The sequence below is a fragment of the Pelodiscus sinensis genome, unplaced genomic scaffold, assembly GCF_049634645.1.
Source record: "Pelodiscus sinensis isolate JC-2024 unplaced genomic scaffold, ASM4963464v1 ctg108, whole genome shotgun sequence".
In the NCBI taxonomy this organism is placed as follows: Eukaryota; Metazoa; Chordata; order Testudines; family Trionychidae; genus Pelodiscus; species Pelodiscus sinensis.
In genome coordinates this window covers 1-12,444 of record NW_027465888.1, presented here as the reverse complement: position 1 = coordinate 12,444, position 12,444 = coordinate 1, and the positions used below count along the sequence as shown (strand labels likewise).

The following is a 12,444-nucleotide window of genomic DNA, read 5'->3' as shown; positions in this document are numbered from 1 at the left end:
CGCCCCCCGGTGAGTCCCGCCCCCCAGTGAGTCCCGCCTCTGGCCAGCTCCGCCCCCTGATCTGCCCCACCCCCCGGTGAGTCCCGCCCCCGGTCTGCCCCACCCCCCTGGTGAGTCCCGCCCCCAGCCAGCTCCGCCCCCCGGTGAGTCCCGCCCCCGGCCAGCTCCGCCCCCTGGCGAGTCCTGCCCCTGGCCAGCTCCGCCCCCCGGTGAGTCCCGCCCCCCAGTGAGTCCCGCCTCTGGCCAGCTCCGCCCCCTGATCTGCCCCACCCCCCGGTGAGTCCCGCCCCCGGTCTGCCCCACCCCCCCTGGTGAGTCCCGCCCCCAGCCAGCTCCGCCCCCCGGTGAGTCCCGCCCCCGGCCAGCTCCGCCCCCCCGGTGAGTCCCGCCCCCCCCGGTGAGTCCCGCCCCCGGCCAGCTCTGCCCCCTGGTGAGTCCCCCCGCCCCCGGTCTGCCCCGCCCCCTCGGTGAGTCCCACCCCTGGCCAGCCCTGCCCCCTGGTGAGTCCCGCCCCCGGTGAGTCCCACCCCTGGTGAGTCCTGCCCCCAGCCTGCCCCACGCCCCCAGTGAGTCCCACCCCTGGTGAGTCCTGCCCCCAGCCTGCCCCACGCCCCCGGTGAGTCCCGCTCCTGGCCAGCCCTGCCCCCTGGAGAGTTCCATCCCCAGGGGCCTGAGCCCAGACAAGGGTGTGGGGCCACACTTTGGCTCAGGGCCTGTGGCTGCCCCCAGCTCTCGGCGGCGCTGCTCTTCGACGCCGTGCACGTGGTGGTGGGGGCCGTGCGGGAGCTGAACCGGAGCCAGGAGATCGGCGTCCGGCCACTGGCCTGCACCTCGGCCAGCATCTGGCAGCACGGGACCAGCCTCATGAACTACCTGCGCATGGTGAGTGCCCCGCCTGGGCGCGTTCACTCTGGAACCTACTGACCCCCGCCTAGCCGGGGCAATGGGGTGTCCCACTGTCTGCTCCCCCAAAGCAAGGCTCCCCCAGCCCCAAGAGCAAGGCTCCTTTTCCAGCCTCAATTTGTCCTTCTCTCTTTGTGTGTCCCCCGCCCCGGGCTCCCTGCTCCCCTGCTCTCTGCCCTTCCCTGCCCCCACCTGCGCCCCCCGCCCAGGTAGAGTACGACGGGCTGACCGGGCACGTGGAGTTCAACAGCAAGGGGCAGCGAACCAACTACACGCTGCGCATCCTGGAGAAAGCGCGAGACGGGCACCGTGAGGTGAGGCCCCCGGCCCCCTGGGTCCCCCTGATTCCCAGCCCCCTGGGTCCCCCTGGCCTCCTGGATCCCCCCTAACCCCCGGCCCCCTGGGTCCCCCTGATTCCCAGCCCCCTGGGTCCCCCTGGCCTCCTGGATCCCCCCTAACCCCGGCCCCCTGGGTCCCCCTGATTCCCAGCCCCCTGGGTCCCCCGGCCCCCCTGGATCCCCCTGACCCCCGGCCCCCTGGGTCTCCCCGGCCCCCTGGATCCCCCCTAACCCCCAGCCCCCTGGATCTCCCCGGCCCCCTGGATCCCCCTGACCCCCGGCCCTCTGGGTCCCCCGGCCCCCTGGGTCTCCCCGGCCCCCTGGATCCCCCTGACCCCCGGCCCCCTGGGTCCCCCGGCCCCCTGGATCCCCCCTGGACCCCCTGATCCCTGGCCTCCTGAGTCCCCCCGGCCCCTGGGTCCCCCTGACCCCCAGTCTCCTGGATCCTCCGACTCTCGGCCCCCTGGATCTCCCCGGCCCCCTGGATCCCCCTGACCCCCGGCCCCCTGGGTCTCCCCGGCCCCCTGGATCCCCCTGACCCCCGGCCCCCTGGGTCCCCCTGATTCCCAGCCCCTGGGTCCCCCCGGCTCCCTGGATCCCCCTGACCCCCGGCCCCCTGGGTCTCCCCGGCCCCCTGGATCCCCCCTAACCCCTGGCCCCCTGGGTCCCCCGGCCCCCTGGATCCCCCCTGGACCCCCTGATCCCTGGCCTCCTGAGTCCCCCCCGGCCCCTGGGTCCCCCTGACCCCCAGTCTCCTGGATCCTCCGACTCTCGGCCCCCTGGATCTCCCTGACCCCTGGATCCCCCATGGCCCCCCGGCCCCCTGGATTCCCCATGGCCCCCTGGAGCCCCCACAGCTCCCTGGATCCCCCACAGCTCCCCCATCCAGCTGGTGCCCTCTCCGCAGGTGGGCGTGTGGCACTCCAACAGGACCCTGGCCATGAACACCACCACGCTGGCCATGGACACCTCCGAGAGCCTGGCCAACAAGACCCTCATTGTCACCACCATCCTGGTGAGCCCGGCCGGGGGGCATCTGGCTGTGATTGTTGGGGAACAGATCGCAGCAGCGCAGGGCACTGCTGTGCGGGGAAGCTCGCAGCAGTGCATGTCACTGTGTGGGGGAGCTCGCAGCACTGCAGGGCACCGTGTGGGGGAGCTCGCAATGCTGCAGGGCACCGTGTGGGGGGAGCTCGCAGCACTGGGGCACCGTGTGGGGAAGCTTGCAGCACTGGGGCACCGTGTGAGGGAGCTCGCAGCGCCGCAGGGCACCGTGTGGGGAAGCTCGCAGTGCTGGGGCACCGTGTGGGGAAGCTCACAGTGCCGCAGGGCACCGTGTGTGGGGAAGCTCGCAGCGCCGCAGGGCACCGTGTGGGGGAGCTCGCAGCGCCGCAGGGCACCGTGTGGGGGGAGCTCACAGCGCCGCAGGGCACCGTGTGGGGAAGCTCGCAGCGCCGCAGGGCACCGTGTGGGGAAGCTCGCAGCGCCGCAGGGCACCGTGTGGGGAAGCTCGCAGCGCCGCAGGGCACCGTGTGGGGAAGCTCGCAGCGCGCAGGGCACCGTGTGGGGAAGCTCGCAGCGCCGCAGGGCACCGTGTGGGGAAGCTCGCAGCGCCGCAGGGCACCGTGTGGGGGAGCTCGCAGGGCCGCAGGGCACCGTGTGGGGAAGCTCGCAGCGCCGCAGGGCACCTTGTGGGGAAGCTCGCAGCGCCGCAGGGCACTGTGTGGGGGAGCTCGCAGCGCCGCAGGGCACCGTGTGGGGGAGCTCCCAGTGCCTGCACTGACCCTCCCCGCCCCCCCGCAGGAGAACCCCTACGTGATGCGCCGGGCAGACGCGCAGGCCCCGGCGGGCGGCGTGGAGCAGTACGAGGGTTTCTGCGTGGACATGCTGCACGAACTGGCCCAGATCCTCAAGTTCCGGTTCCAGCTGCGGCTGGTGGAGGACGGGCTGTACGGGGCGCCCGAGGCCAACGGATCCTGGACCGGCATGGTGGGCGAGCTCATCAACCGGGTACGCCCAGCAGGGGGTGCTCCGGGGGCAGGCGCGGGGCCCTTCTGGCTCACCCAGGGCTGGCCAGATGGGGGCAGTCGGGGACAGAGGGTGGGCCTTCAGGAGGGCTGGGGGGGGCCTATGGGTCGCTGTGAAGGGGGCTGTGGGGGACTGTGAGGGGGTGGGGGTGCTGTGAGGGGGACTCTGGGGGTGCAGTGGGGGCGTTGTGGGGGGCTGTGAGGGGCGGGGCGCTGTGAGGGCGCGCTGTGAGGGGGGTGGGGGGCTGTGGGGGCACTGAGGGGCGGGGAGCTGAGGAGGGCTGTGAGGGGGCGCTGTGAGGGGGTGGGGGGCTGTGGGGGGCGCTGCGAGGGGGCGGGGCTCTGAGGGGGTGCTGTGGGGGGCGCTGCGAGGGGGCGGGGCGCTGTGAAGGGTGCTGTGAGGGGGCGGGGCGCTGTGGGGGGTGCTGTGAGGGGGCGGGGCGCTGTGGGGGGTGCTGCGAGGGGGCGGGGCGCTGTGAAGGGTGCTGTGAGGGGGCGGGGCGCTGTGAAGGGTGCTGTGAGGGGGCAGGGCGCTATGGGGGGCTGTGGCGGACGGGGGGGGCTCTCTCAGCCTGCCTGTCCCTGCAGAAGGCCGATCTGTTCACCATCACGGCAGAGCGGGAGAAAGTGATCGACTTCTCCAAGCCCTTCATGACCCTGGGCATCAGCATCCTGTACCGCGTGCACCTGGTAGGGGCCTCGTGCCGTGGGGTGGGTTGGCCTGGGGGCCCTTAGCCTCGGGAGGGGTCGGTCTCTCGGGGTGGGTTGGCTGTGGGGCAGCTCAGCCAGGGGGGCTCGGCCGTGGGGTGGCTCGGCCGGGGGGGGGGGCTCAGCCTTGGGGGGCTCAGCCGGGGGGACTCGGCCTCGGGGGGCTCGGCCCGGGCGTGTTGCCCCACAGGAGCTCAGCCGCCGTCCCCGCAGGGCCCGCAAGCCGGGCTACTTCTCCTTCCTGGACCCCTTCTCGCCGGCCGTCTGGCTCTTCATGCTCCTGGCCTACCTGGCCGTCAGCTGCGTGCTCTTCCTGGCTGCCAGGTAACCCCCGCGGGGCAGGGCTTGACGGGGCTGCTGTGGGAATCTGGGGGGGACAGACGATGGGGCCGTTGGCTGAGACCTGGGAGCCTGCAGGCAGGGGGCAGGGCTAGGAGCTGGCAGGACAGGGGCGGGGCCAGCAGGACGAGGGCGGGGTCAGCAGGGTGGAAGCGGGGCTGGCAGGACGGAGGCGGGGGTCAGCAGGATGGGGGCGGGGTCAGCAGGACGAGGGCGGGGTCAGCAGGACAGGGGCGGGGCCAGCAGGACTGAGGGCGGGGTCAGCAGAGTGGAAGCAGGGCTGCAGGACGGAGGCTGGGGTCAGCAGGACAGGGGCGGGGCCAGCAGGACGGGGGCGGTGTCAGACAGCAGGGTGGAAGCGGGGCTGGCAGGACGGAGGGCGGGGTCGGCAGGACGGGGCGGGGTCAGCAGGACGGGGGCGGGGTCAGCAGGGTGGAAGCGGGGCTGGCAGGACGGAGGCTGGGGTCAGCAGGATGGGGGTGGGGTCAGCAGGACGAGGGCGGGGTCAGCAGGACAGGGGCGGGGCCAGCAGGACGAGGGCGGGGTCAGCAGAGTGGAAGCAGGGCTGGCAGGACGGAGGCGGGGTCAGCAAGGACAGGGGCGGGGCCAGCAGGGTGGAAGCGGGGCTGGCAGGACGGGGGCGGGGTCGGCAGGACAGGGGCGGGGTCAGCAGGACGGGGGCGGGGTCAGCAGGGTGGAAGCGGGGCTGGCAGGACGGAGGCGGTGGTCGGCAGGACAGGGGCCAGGTGGCCAGCAGGGGGCGAGATGTGAACTAGCCAGGGGGCGGGGCCGGAGGACGGGGAGGCGGAGCAAACTGGCCAGGGGGCGGGGCCGGCGGGTTCCCAGGCTCCCCTGACTGGCGCGTCCCGCAGGCTGAGCCCTACGAGTGGTACAACCCGCACCCCTGCCTGCGGGAGCGGCCCCCCGTGCTGGAGAACCAGTACAACGCTGGGCACCAGCCTCTGGTTCCCCATCGGCTGGCTTCATGCAGCAGGGCTCCGAGGTGCTAGACCGCGCCCTGTCCATCAAGCGCTGCGTCAGCGGGGTCTGGTGAGTGCCGGGGCCCGCGCTCGGCGCTTTGGGGGCTGGAGCCTTCGCTCTCGGAGGGATATGGGGGGCTGCAGCCCATGCTCTGGGGGAATTCAGGGGGCTGGAGCCTGCGCTCTGGGGGATCTATGGGGGGCTGGAGCCCACATTCTGGCGGGAATTCGGGTGGGGCTGCAGCCCGCGCTCTGGGGGATCGCAGGGGGGGGCTGCGCCCGCGCTCTGGGGGATCGCAGGGGGGGGCTGGCGCCCGCGCTCTGGGGGATCGCGGGGGGGGGCTGGCGCCCCGCGCTCTGGGGGATCGCGGGGGGGGGCTGGCGCCCGCGCTCTGGGGATCACGGGGGGGCCTGGTAGCCCGCGCTCTGGAGGTCTCGGGGGGCTGGCTGACCCGGGCTCTCCGGCAGGTGGGCCTTCACACTGATCATCATCTCGTCTACACGGCCAACCTTGGCCGCCTTCCTCACCGTGCAGCGCATGGAGGTGCCGGTGGAGTCGGCCGACGACCTGGCTCGACCAGACCAACATCGAGTACGGCACCATCCACGCCGGCTCCACCATGACCTTCTTCCAGGTGTGGCGCCCTTCCGCTGCCCCCATCTCCCCCGCTGCCCCCCCGTCTCCCCCGCCGCTCCCCGCCGCCTCCCCCCCGCTGCCCTCCGTCTCCCCGCTGCCCCCGTCTCCCCCGCTGCCGCCCCCGTCTCCCCCGCCGCTCCCCGTCGCCCCCCCGCTGCCCCGCCCCTGCTGCCCCCGCTCTCTCCCCCACTGCCCCCCCCCGCTGCCCCCCGTCTCCCCCGCTGCCCCCCGTCTCCCCCGCTGCCGCCCCCGTCTCCCCCGCCGCCCCCCCCCGCTGCCCCGCCCCTGCTGCCCCCCTTCTCCCCCACTGCCCCCCCCGCCGCCCCGCCCCTGCTGCCCCCCACTGCCTCTGCCTCCCCCTCTGCCCAGCCTCACCACCTCCCCCCCGCCTGGCCTGCCCCGCCAGGGCCCAGGTCCCCTGCCTGCAGCCTTGGGGTGGCTGGCCGGTGCCCCTCCCTCCCCGCGCCCTGCCGACGCCGCCTGTCCCGGCAGGAACTCCCGCTACCAGATCCTACCAGCGCATGTGGAACTACATGGACTCCAAGCAGTCCCAGCGTGTTTGTGAGAAGCACGGAGGAGGGGATCGCCCGCGTGCTCAACTCCAAGTACGCCTTCCTGCTGGAGTCCACCATGAACGAGTACCACCGTCAGCGCGACTGCAACCTCACCCAGATCGGCGGGCTGCTGGACACCAAAGGCTACGGCATCGGCATGCCGCTGGGTAGGGGCGGGGCCCCGGCTAGGGGGCGGGGTTAGGGGCGGGGCCCGGCTAGGGGGTGGGGTCCACTGAGTAGGGGGCAAGGCTGCTGGGTAGGGGCGGGGACCCAGCTAGAGGCTGGGGTCACTGAGTAGGGGGCAAGGCTGCTGGGTAGAGGCGGGGCCCCGGCTAGGGGGTGGGGTCACTGAGTAGGGGGCAAGGCTGCTGGGTAGGGGCGGGGCCCGGCCAGGGGGTGGGGTTAGGGGCGGGGCCCCAGCTAGGGGGTGGTGTCACTGAGTAGGGGGCAAGCCGCTGGGTAGGGCAGAGGGCCCGGTCAGGGGGCGGGGTTAGGGGCGGGGCCCCCGGCTAGGGGGTGGGGTCACTGAGTAGGGGGCAAGGCTGCTGGGTAGGGGCGGGGCCCGGCTAGGGGGTGGGGCACTGAGTAGGGGGCAAGGCCGCTGGGTAGGGGCGGGGCCCGGCCAGGGGTCGGGGTTAGGGATGGGGCCCCGGCTAGGGGGTGGGGTCACTGAGTAGGGGGCAAGGCTGCTGGGTAGGGGCGGGGCCCGGCTAGGGGGTGGGGTCACTGAGTAGGGGGGCAAGGCCGCTGGGTAGGGGCGGGGCCCGAGCCTCGGGGCAAGGCTGCTGGGTAGGGGCGGGGGCCCGGCTAGGGGGTGGGGTCACTGACTAGGGGGCAAGGCTGCTGGGTAGGGGCGGGGCCCCAGCTAGGGGGTGGGGTCACTGAGTAGGGGGCAAGGCTGCTGGGTAGAGGCGGGGCCCCGGCTAGGGGGTGGGGTCACTGAGTAGGGGGCAAGGCTGCTAGGTAGGGGCGGGGCCCGGCTAGGGGGCGGGGTTAGGGGCGGGGCCCAGCTAGGGGGTGGAGTCACTGAGTAGGGGGCCAGGCTGCTGGGTAGGGGCGGGGCCCCAGCTAGGGGGTGGAGTCACTGAGTAGGGGGCAAGGCTGCTGGGTAGGGGCGGGGCCCCGGCTAGGGGGTGGGGTCACTGAGTAGGGGGCAAGGCTGCTAGGTAGGGGGGCGGGGTTGGGGGCGGGGCCCCGGCTAGGGGGTGGGGTCACTGAGTAGGGGGCAAGGCTGCTAGGTAGGGGGCGGGGGGCCCTGGCTAGGGGGTGGGGTCACTGAGTAGGGGGCAAGGCTGCTAGGTAGGGGGCGGGGCTGCTGACTGACATGGGGAGCTGGCAGTTGCTGGGAAGGCAAAGGGGGGATGGGGAGCCCTGCAGGGAAGCATGGGGGGGGGGTGGACCAGGGAGATTGTGAGGGGCAAACCGGGCAGTCGTGGGGGGCAGCCCAGGAGGATTGTGGGGGCAGCCTGGGGGTATCATGAGAGGCGACCAGGAGGCAGGGGCAGGGGAGGGCAGGCCGGGGGGCCATTCCCAGGGTTAATGTGGGGGGGCAGCCCAGGGGTATTGTGGGAGGCGGGCCAGGAGGCAGGGGCGCGGGGAGGGCAGCCCGGGGGGGCAGGCCAGGGGGATCGGGCAGGCGACCCAGAGGGCGGGGGGGGCGGCCCGGTCTGTTCCCGGGGGAGCCCCACGCCTGAGCCCGCCCGCCCCAGGCTCCCCGTTCCGGGACGAGATCACAACTGGCCATCCTGCAGCTGCAGGAGAACAACCGGCTGGAGATCTCAAGCGCAAGTGGTGGGGAGGGCGGCAAGTGCCCCAAGGAGCAGGACCACCGGGCCAAAGGTTGTGGGGGCAGGGGCGGGGCTTGGGCAGGGGCGGGGCAGGTGGAAGAGGGGCGGGGCTGGAAGGGGACGGGGCTGGGGGCAGGGGCAGGGCTCTGGGGATCAGGGGTGGGGCAGGTGGAAGAGGGGCGGGGCTGGAAGGGGGCGGGGCTGGGGGCAGGGGCGGGGCAGGTGGAAGAGGGGCGGGGCTGGAAGGGGGCGGGGCTGGGGCAGGGGCAGGGGCGGGGCTCTGGGGATCAGGGGTGGGGCAGGTGGAAGAGGGCGGGGCTGGAAGGGGGCGGGGCTGGTGGAAGAGGGCGGGCTGGAAGGGGGCGGGGCTGGGGGCAGGGGCGGGGCAGGTGGAAGAGGGGCGGGGCTGGAAGGGGGCGAGGCTGGGGGCAGGGGCGGGGCTCTGGGGATCGGGGCGGGGCAGGTGGAAGAGGGGCGGGGCTGGAAGGGGGCGGGGCAGGGGCAGGGGCGGGGCTCTGGGGATCGGGGGTGGGGCAGGTGGAAGAGGGGCGGGTTGGAAGGGGCGGGGCTGGGGGGCAGGGACAGGGCTGCAGGGAGGGGTGGGGCTATGAGGGCTGGGGCTGGGGTCGCAGGCATAGGCGGGGTTGCAGGGGATGGGGCGGTGGGCACAGGTGGGGCTGCAGCGGGAGGGGGTGGGGCTGGGGTCGGCAGGCATGCAGGGGGCGGGGCCATCAGGCAGGGGCGGGGCTGTGGGGGAAGGGGCGGGCTGAGTGGACCAATGGGGCAATTCCTGTGTCCCTCCCCAGGCCTGGGCATGGAGAACATCGGGGGCATTTTTGTGGTGCTCATCTGTGGCCTCGTCGTGGCCGTCTTCGTGGCCATCATGGAGTTTGTCTGGGCCACGCGCCGCTCGGCGGAGACTGACGAGGTGCGGAGGGGTCGGGGGCACTGCAGCGCGGGGGGGCGAGGAGGGAGTTGGGAGCCAGGTGCCGGTGGGGGGGGGGCCAGAAGCGACCTGGGGTTTGGGGGGGGAACCCGGGCATCAGGTGGGGAGAAGCGACCTGGGCGCTGGGGAGGAGGGGGAAGTGACCTGGGGTTGGGAGGCAACCCGGGCATCGGGGGGGGAGTAGTGACCTGGGCACCGGGGGACAGAAGTGACCCAGGGGGCGAGATGCAACCCAGTCGCCGGGGGGGCAAGAAGCAACCTGGGTGCGAGGGGGGAGAAGCAACCCGGGGGGGAAAGCGACACGGGGGGGGGAAGCGACACGGGGGGGGAGGAGAAGCGACCCGGGGAGAGGAGAAGCGACCCGGGGGGGAAGCGACCCGGGGGGGAAGCGACACGGGGGAGGAGAAGCGACCCGGGGGGGAAGCGACACGGGGGGGAGGAGAAGCGACCCGGGGGGAAGCAACACGGGGGGGAGGAGAAGCGACCTGGGGGGGAAGCGACACGGGGGGGAGGAGAAGCAACCTGGGGGGGAAGCGACGGGGGGGGAAGCGACACGGGGTGAGGAGAAGCGACGGGGGGGGGCGCGGGGGGAAGCGACACGGGGGGGAGGAGAAGCGACCGGGGGGGGAAGTGACCCGGGGGGGAAAGAGAAGCGACCTGGGGGGGAAGTGACCCGGGGGGGAGGAGTAGTGACACAGGGGGGAGGAGAAAGCGACCTGGGGGGGAAGCGACCCGGGGGGGAGGAGAAGCGACCCGGGGGGGAGGAGAAGAGACCCGGGGGGGGAAGCGACACGGGGGGGAGGAGAAGCGACCCCGGGGGGGAGGGGAAGCGACCTGGGGGGGAAGCGACCCGGGGGGGAGGGGAAGCGACCTGGGAGGGAGGGGAAGCGACCCGGGGGGGAGGAGAAGCGACATGGGGGGGAAGCGACAAGGGGGGAGGGGAAGCGACACGGGGGGGAGGAGAAGCGACCTGGGGGGGAAGCGACATGGGGGGGAGGGGAAGCGACACGGGGGGGGGAAGCGGACACGGGGGGGGGGAAGGAGAAGCGACCTGGGGGGGAAGCGACATGGGGGGAGTAGAGAAGCGACCTGGGGGGGAAGCGACACGGGGGGAGGGGGGGGAAGCGACACGGGGGGGAGGAGAAGCGACCCTGGGGGGGAAGCGACACGGGGGGGGAAGCGACACGGGGGTGAGGAGAAGCGACGGGGGGGGGGCGCGGGGGGGAAAGCGACACGGGGGGGGAGAAAGCGACCCGGGGGGGGGAAGCGACACGGGGGGGAGAGAAGCGACCTGGGGGGGAAGCGACACGGGGGGGAGGAGAAGCGACCTGGGGGGGGAAGCGACAGGGGGGGAGGAGAAGCCGACCTGGGGGGGGAAGCGACACGGGGGGGAGGAGAAGCGACCTGGGGGGGAAGCGACACGGGGGGAGGAGAAGCGACCTGGGGGGAGAAGCGACAACGGGGGGGAGGAGAAGCGACCTGGGGGGGAAGCGACAGGGGGGGGAGAAGCGACACGGGGTGAGGAGAAGCGACGGGGGAGGGGGGCGCGGGTGGGGAAGCGACACGGGGGGGAGGAGAAGCGACCGGGGGGGGAGTGACCCGGGGGGGAGGGGAAGCGACCCGGGGGGGAGTGACCCGGGCGCCCTGACCCCCGCTGTCCCCCAGCTCTCCGTGTGCCAGGAGATGCTCCGGGAGCTGCGCCAGGCCGTCTCCTGCCGGAAGCCCACCGAGGTCGCGGCGCCGGCGGCGCCCCCCCAGCCCGGGCGGGCCTGGCCCTGCGAGCCGTGCGGGAGATGCGGCTGAGCAACGGGCGGCTGTACTCCGGGACCCTGGCGTCCGAGCCGGCCCCCCGGGCGGCTGTACTCCGGGACCCTGGCGTCCGAGCCGGCCCCCCAGCGCCTCCTGGAGGAGCCCGCCCGGCCCTGCACCCACATCCGCATCTGCCACGAGTGCCGGCGCATCCAGACTCTGCGGGGGGCCCCCCCCACCCCCGCGCCGGCCCCCCCCGCCCCCCGAGGAGGGCACCCCCGCGCCGGGGCGGGGCCCGGGACCTGCCGGAGCAGGAGTGACCCCCCCTTAGGCACGTGCGCCATGCGCACACCAGGACTCCGGGCCGGGGGCCGGGGCCAGGACCCCCCGCAGCGCCCCCTCCGACGTGGGAGCCAGCCCCTCTGGGACGGGCTGGCCGGGGCCCGGGGCTGGAGCAGAGCCCTCGGTGCCCGCGGACAGGGACCCCCACTTGTGCCTCGGCCCCACCCCGCTGGGCAGCCCCCCGGGGCTCTGGGGCAGGCGCTCTGGCTGGGGCAGCGGGGCCCTGGGGCGGGGCTGTGGGGCCGGGCTCTCAGGGCGTGACAGCTGCCGGGCGGGACATCGGCCCCGGGGCGCCCGGACGAAGAGACTCGCGGCGGGGGGGCCGGGCGGGGGGGGGGCCGCAGGCCCGTTTCCTTCCCTTTCCCTTCTTTTTGGAGACATTTCTATAGAACCAAAACGGGAGAATCCGAGCGCGACCGAGGGAATAAACCGACCGGAGATTTTCCACCCCGCCTGGGGCTGCTTTGTGCGCCGGAGCACCCCCGCTGGCCCCCCGGGCTATGGAGCCCCCCCCACCGGCCCCCTGGGCTACAGAGCCCCCCCCCCCGCCGGCCCCCCCCGGGCTATGGAGCCCCCCCCCCGCCGGGCCCCCCGGGCTACGGAGCCCCCCCCGCCGGCCCCCTGGGCTACAGAGCCCCCCCCTGCCGGCCCCCCCGGGGCTACGGAGCCCCCCCCCGCCGGCCCCCTGGGCTACGGAGCCCCCCCCCGCTGGCCCCCCGGGCTATGGAGCCCCCCCCCGCTGGCCCCCCGGGCTACGGAGCCCCTCCCCCGCCGGCCCCCCGGGCTACGGAGCCCCCCCCGCTGGCCCCCCGGGCTATGGAGCCCCCCCCGCCGGCCCCCCGGGCTACGGAGCCCCCCCCCGCCGGCCCCCTGGGCTACAGAGCCCCCCCCCTGCCGGCCCCCCCGGGCTACGGAGCCCCCCCCGCCGGCCCCCTGGGCTACGGAGCCCCCCCCCGCCGGCCCCCCGGGCTACGGAGCCCCCCCCGCCGGCCCCCCGGGCTACGGAGCCCCCCCCCGCCGGCCCCCCGGGCTACAGAGCCCCCCCCCCGCCGGCCCCCCCGGGCTACGGAGCCCCCCCCGCCGGCCCCCCGGGCTACGGAGCCCCCCCCGCTGGCCTCCCGGGCTATGGAGCCC

General features: G+C 74.8%; 1 protein-coding gene across 1 annotated transcript in view; it reads left to right on the top strand.

Moving 5' to 3' along the window:
- The window catches only part of GRIK5 (glutamate ionotropic receptor kainate type subunit 5), a 35,319-nt gene extending 24,247 nt beyond the window's left edge, over positions 1–11,072 (top strand). Inside the window, 14 exon segments of the mRNA XM_075916046.1 lie at positions 730–882; positions 1,113–1,217; positions 2,149–2,256; positions 3,045–3,251; positions 3,857–3,969; positions 4,190–4,300; positions 5,764–5,869; positions 5,871–5,932; positions 6,441–6,480; positions 6,482–6,653; positions 8,196–8,218; positions 8,220–8,325; positions 9,080–9,201; positions 10,885–11,072. Of these exon segments, the coding sequence (XP_075772161.1) occupies positions 730–882; positions 1,113–1,217; positions 2,149–2,256; positions 3,045–3,251; positions 3,857–3,969; positions 4,190–4,300; positions 5,764–5,869; positions 5,871–5,932; positions 6,441–6,480; positions 6,482–6,653; positions 8,196–8,218; positions 8,220–8,325; positions 9,080–9,201; positions 10,885–11,022 (1,566 nt within the window). The 3' untranslated portion in view covers positions 11,023–11,072.
- The last annotated feature ends 1,372 nt before the right edge of the window (positions 11,073–12,444 follow it).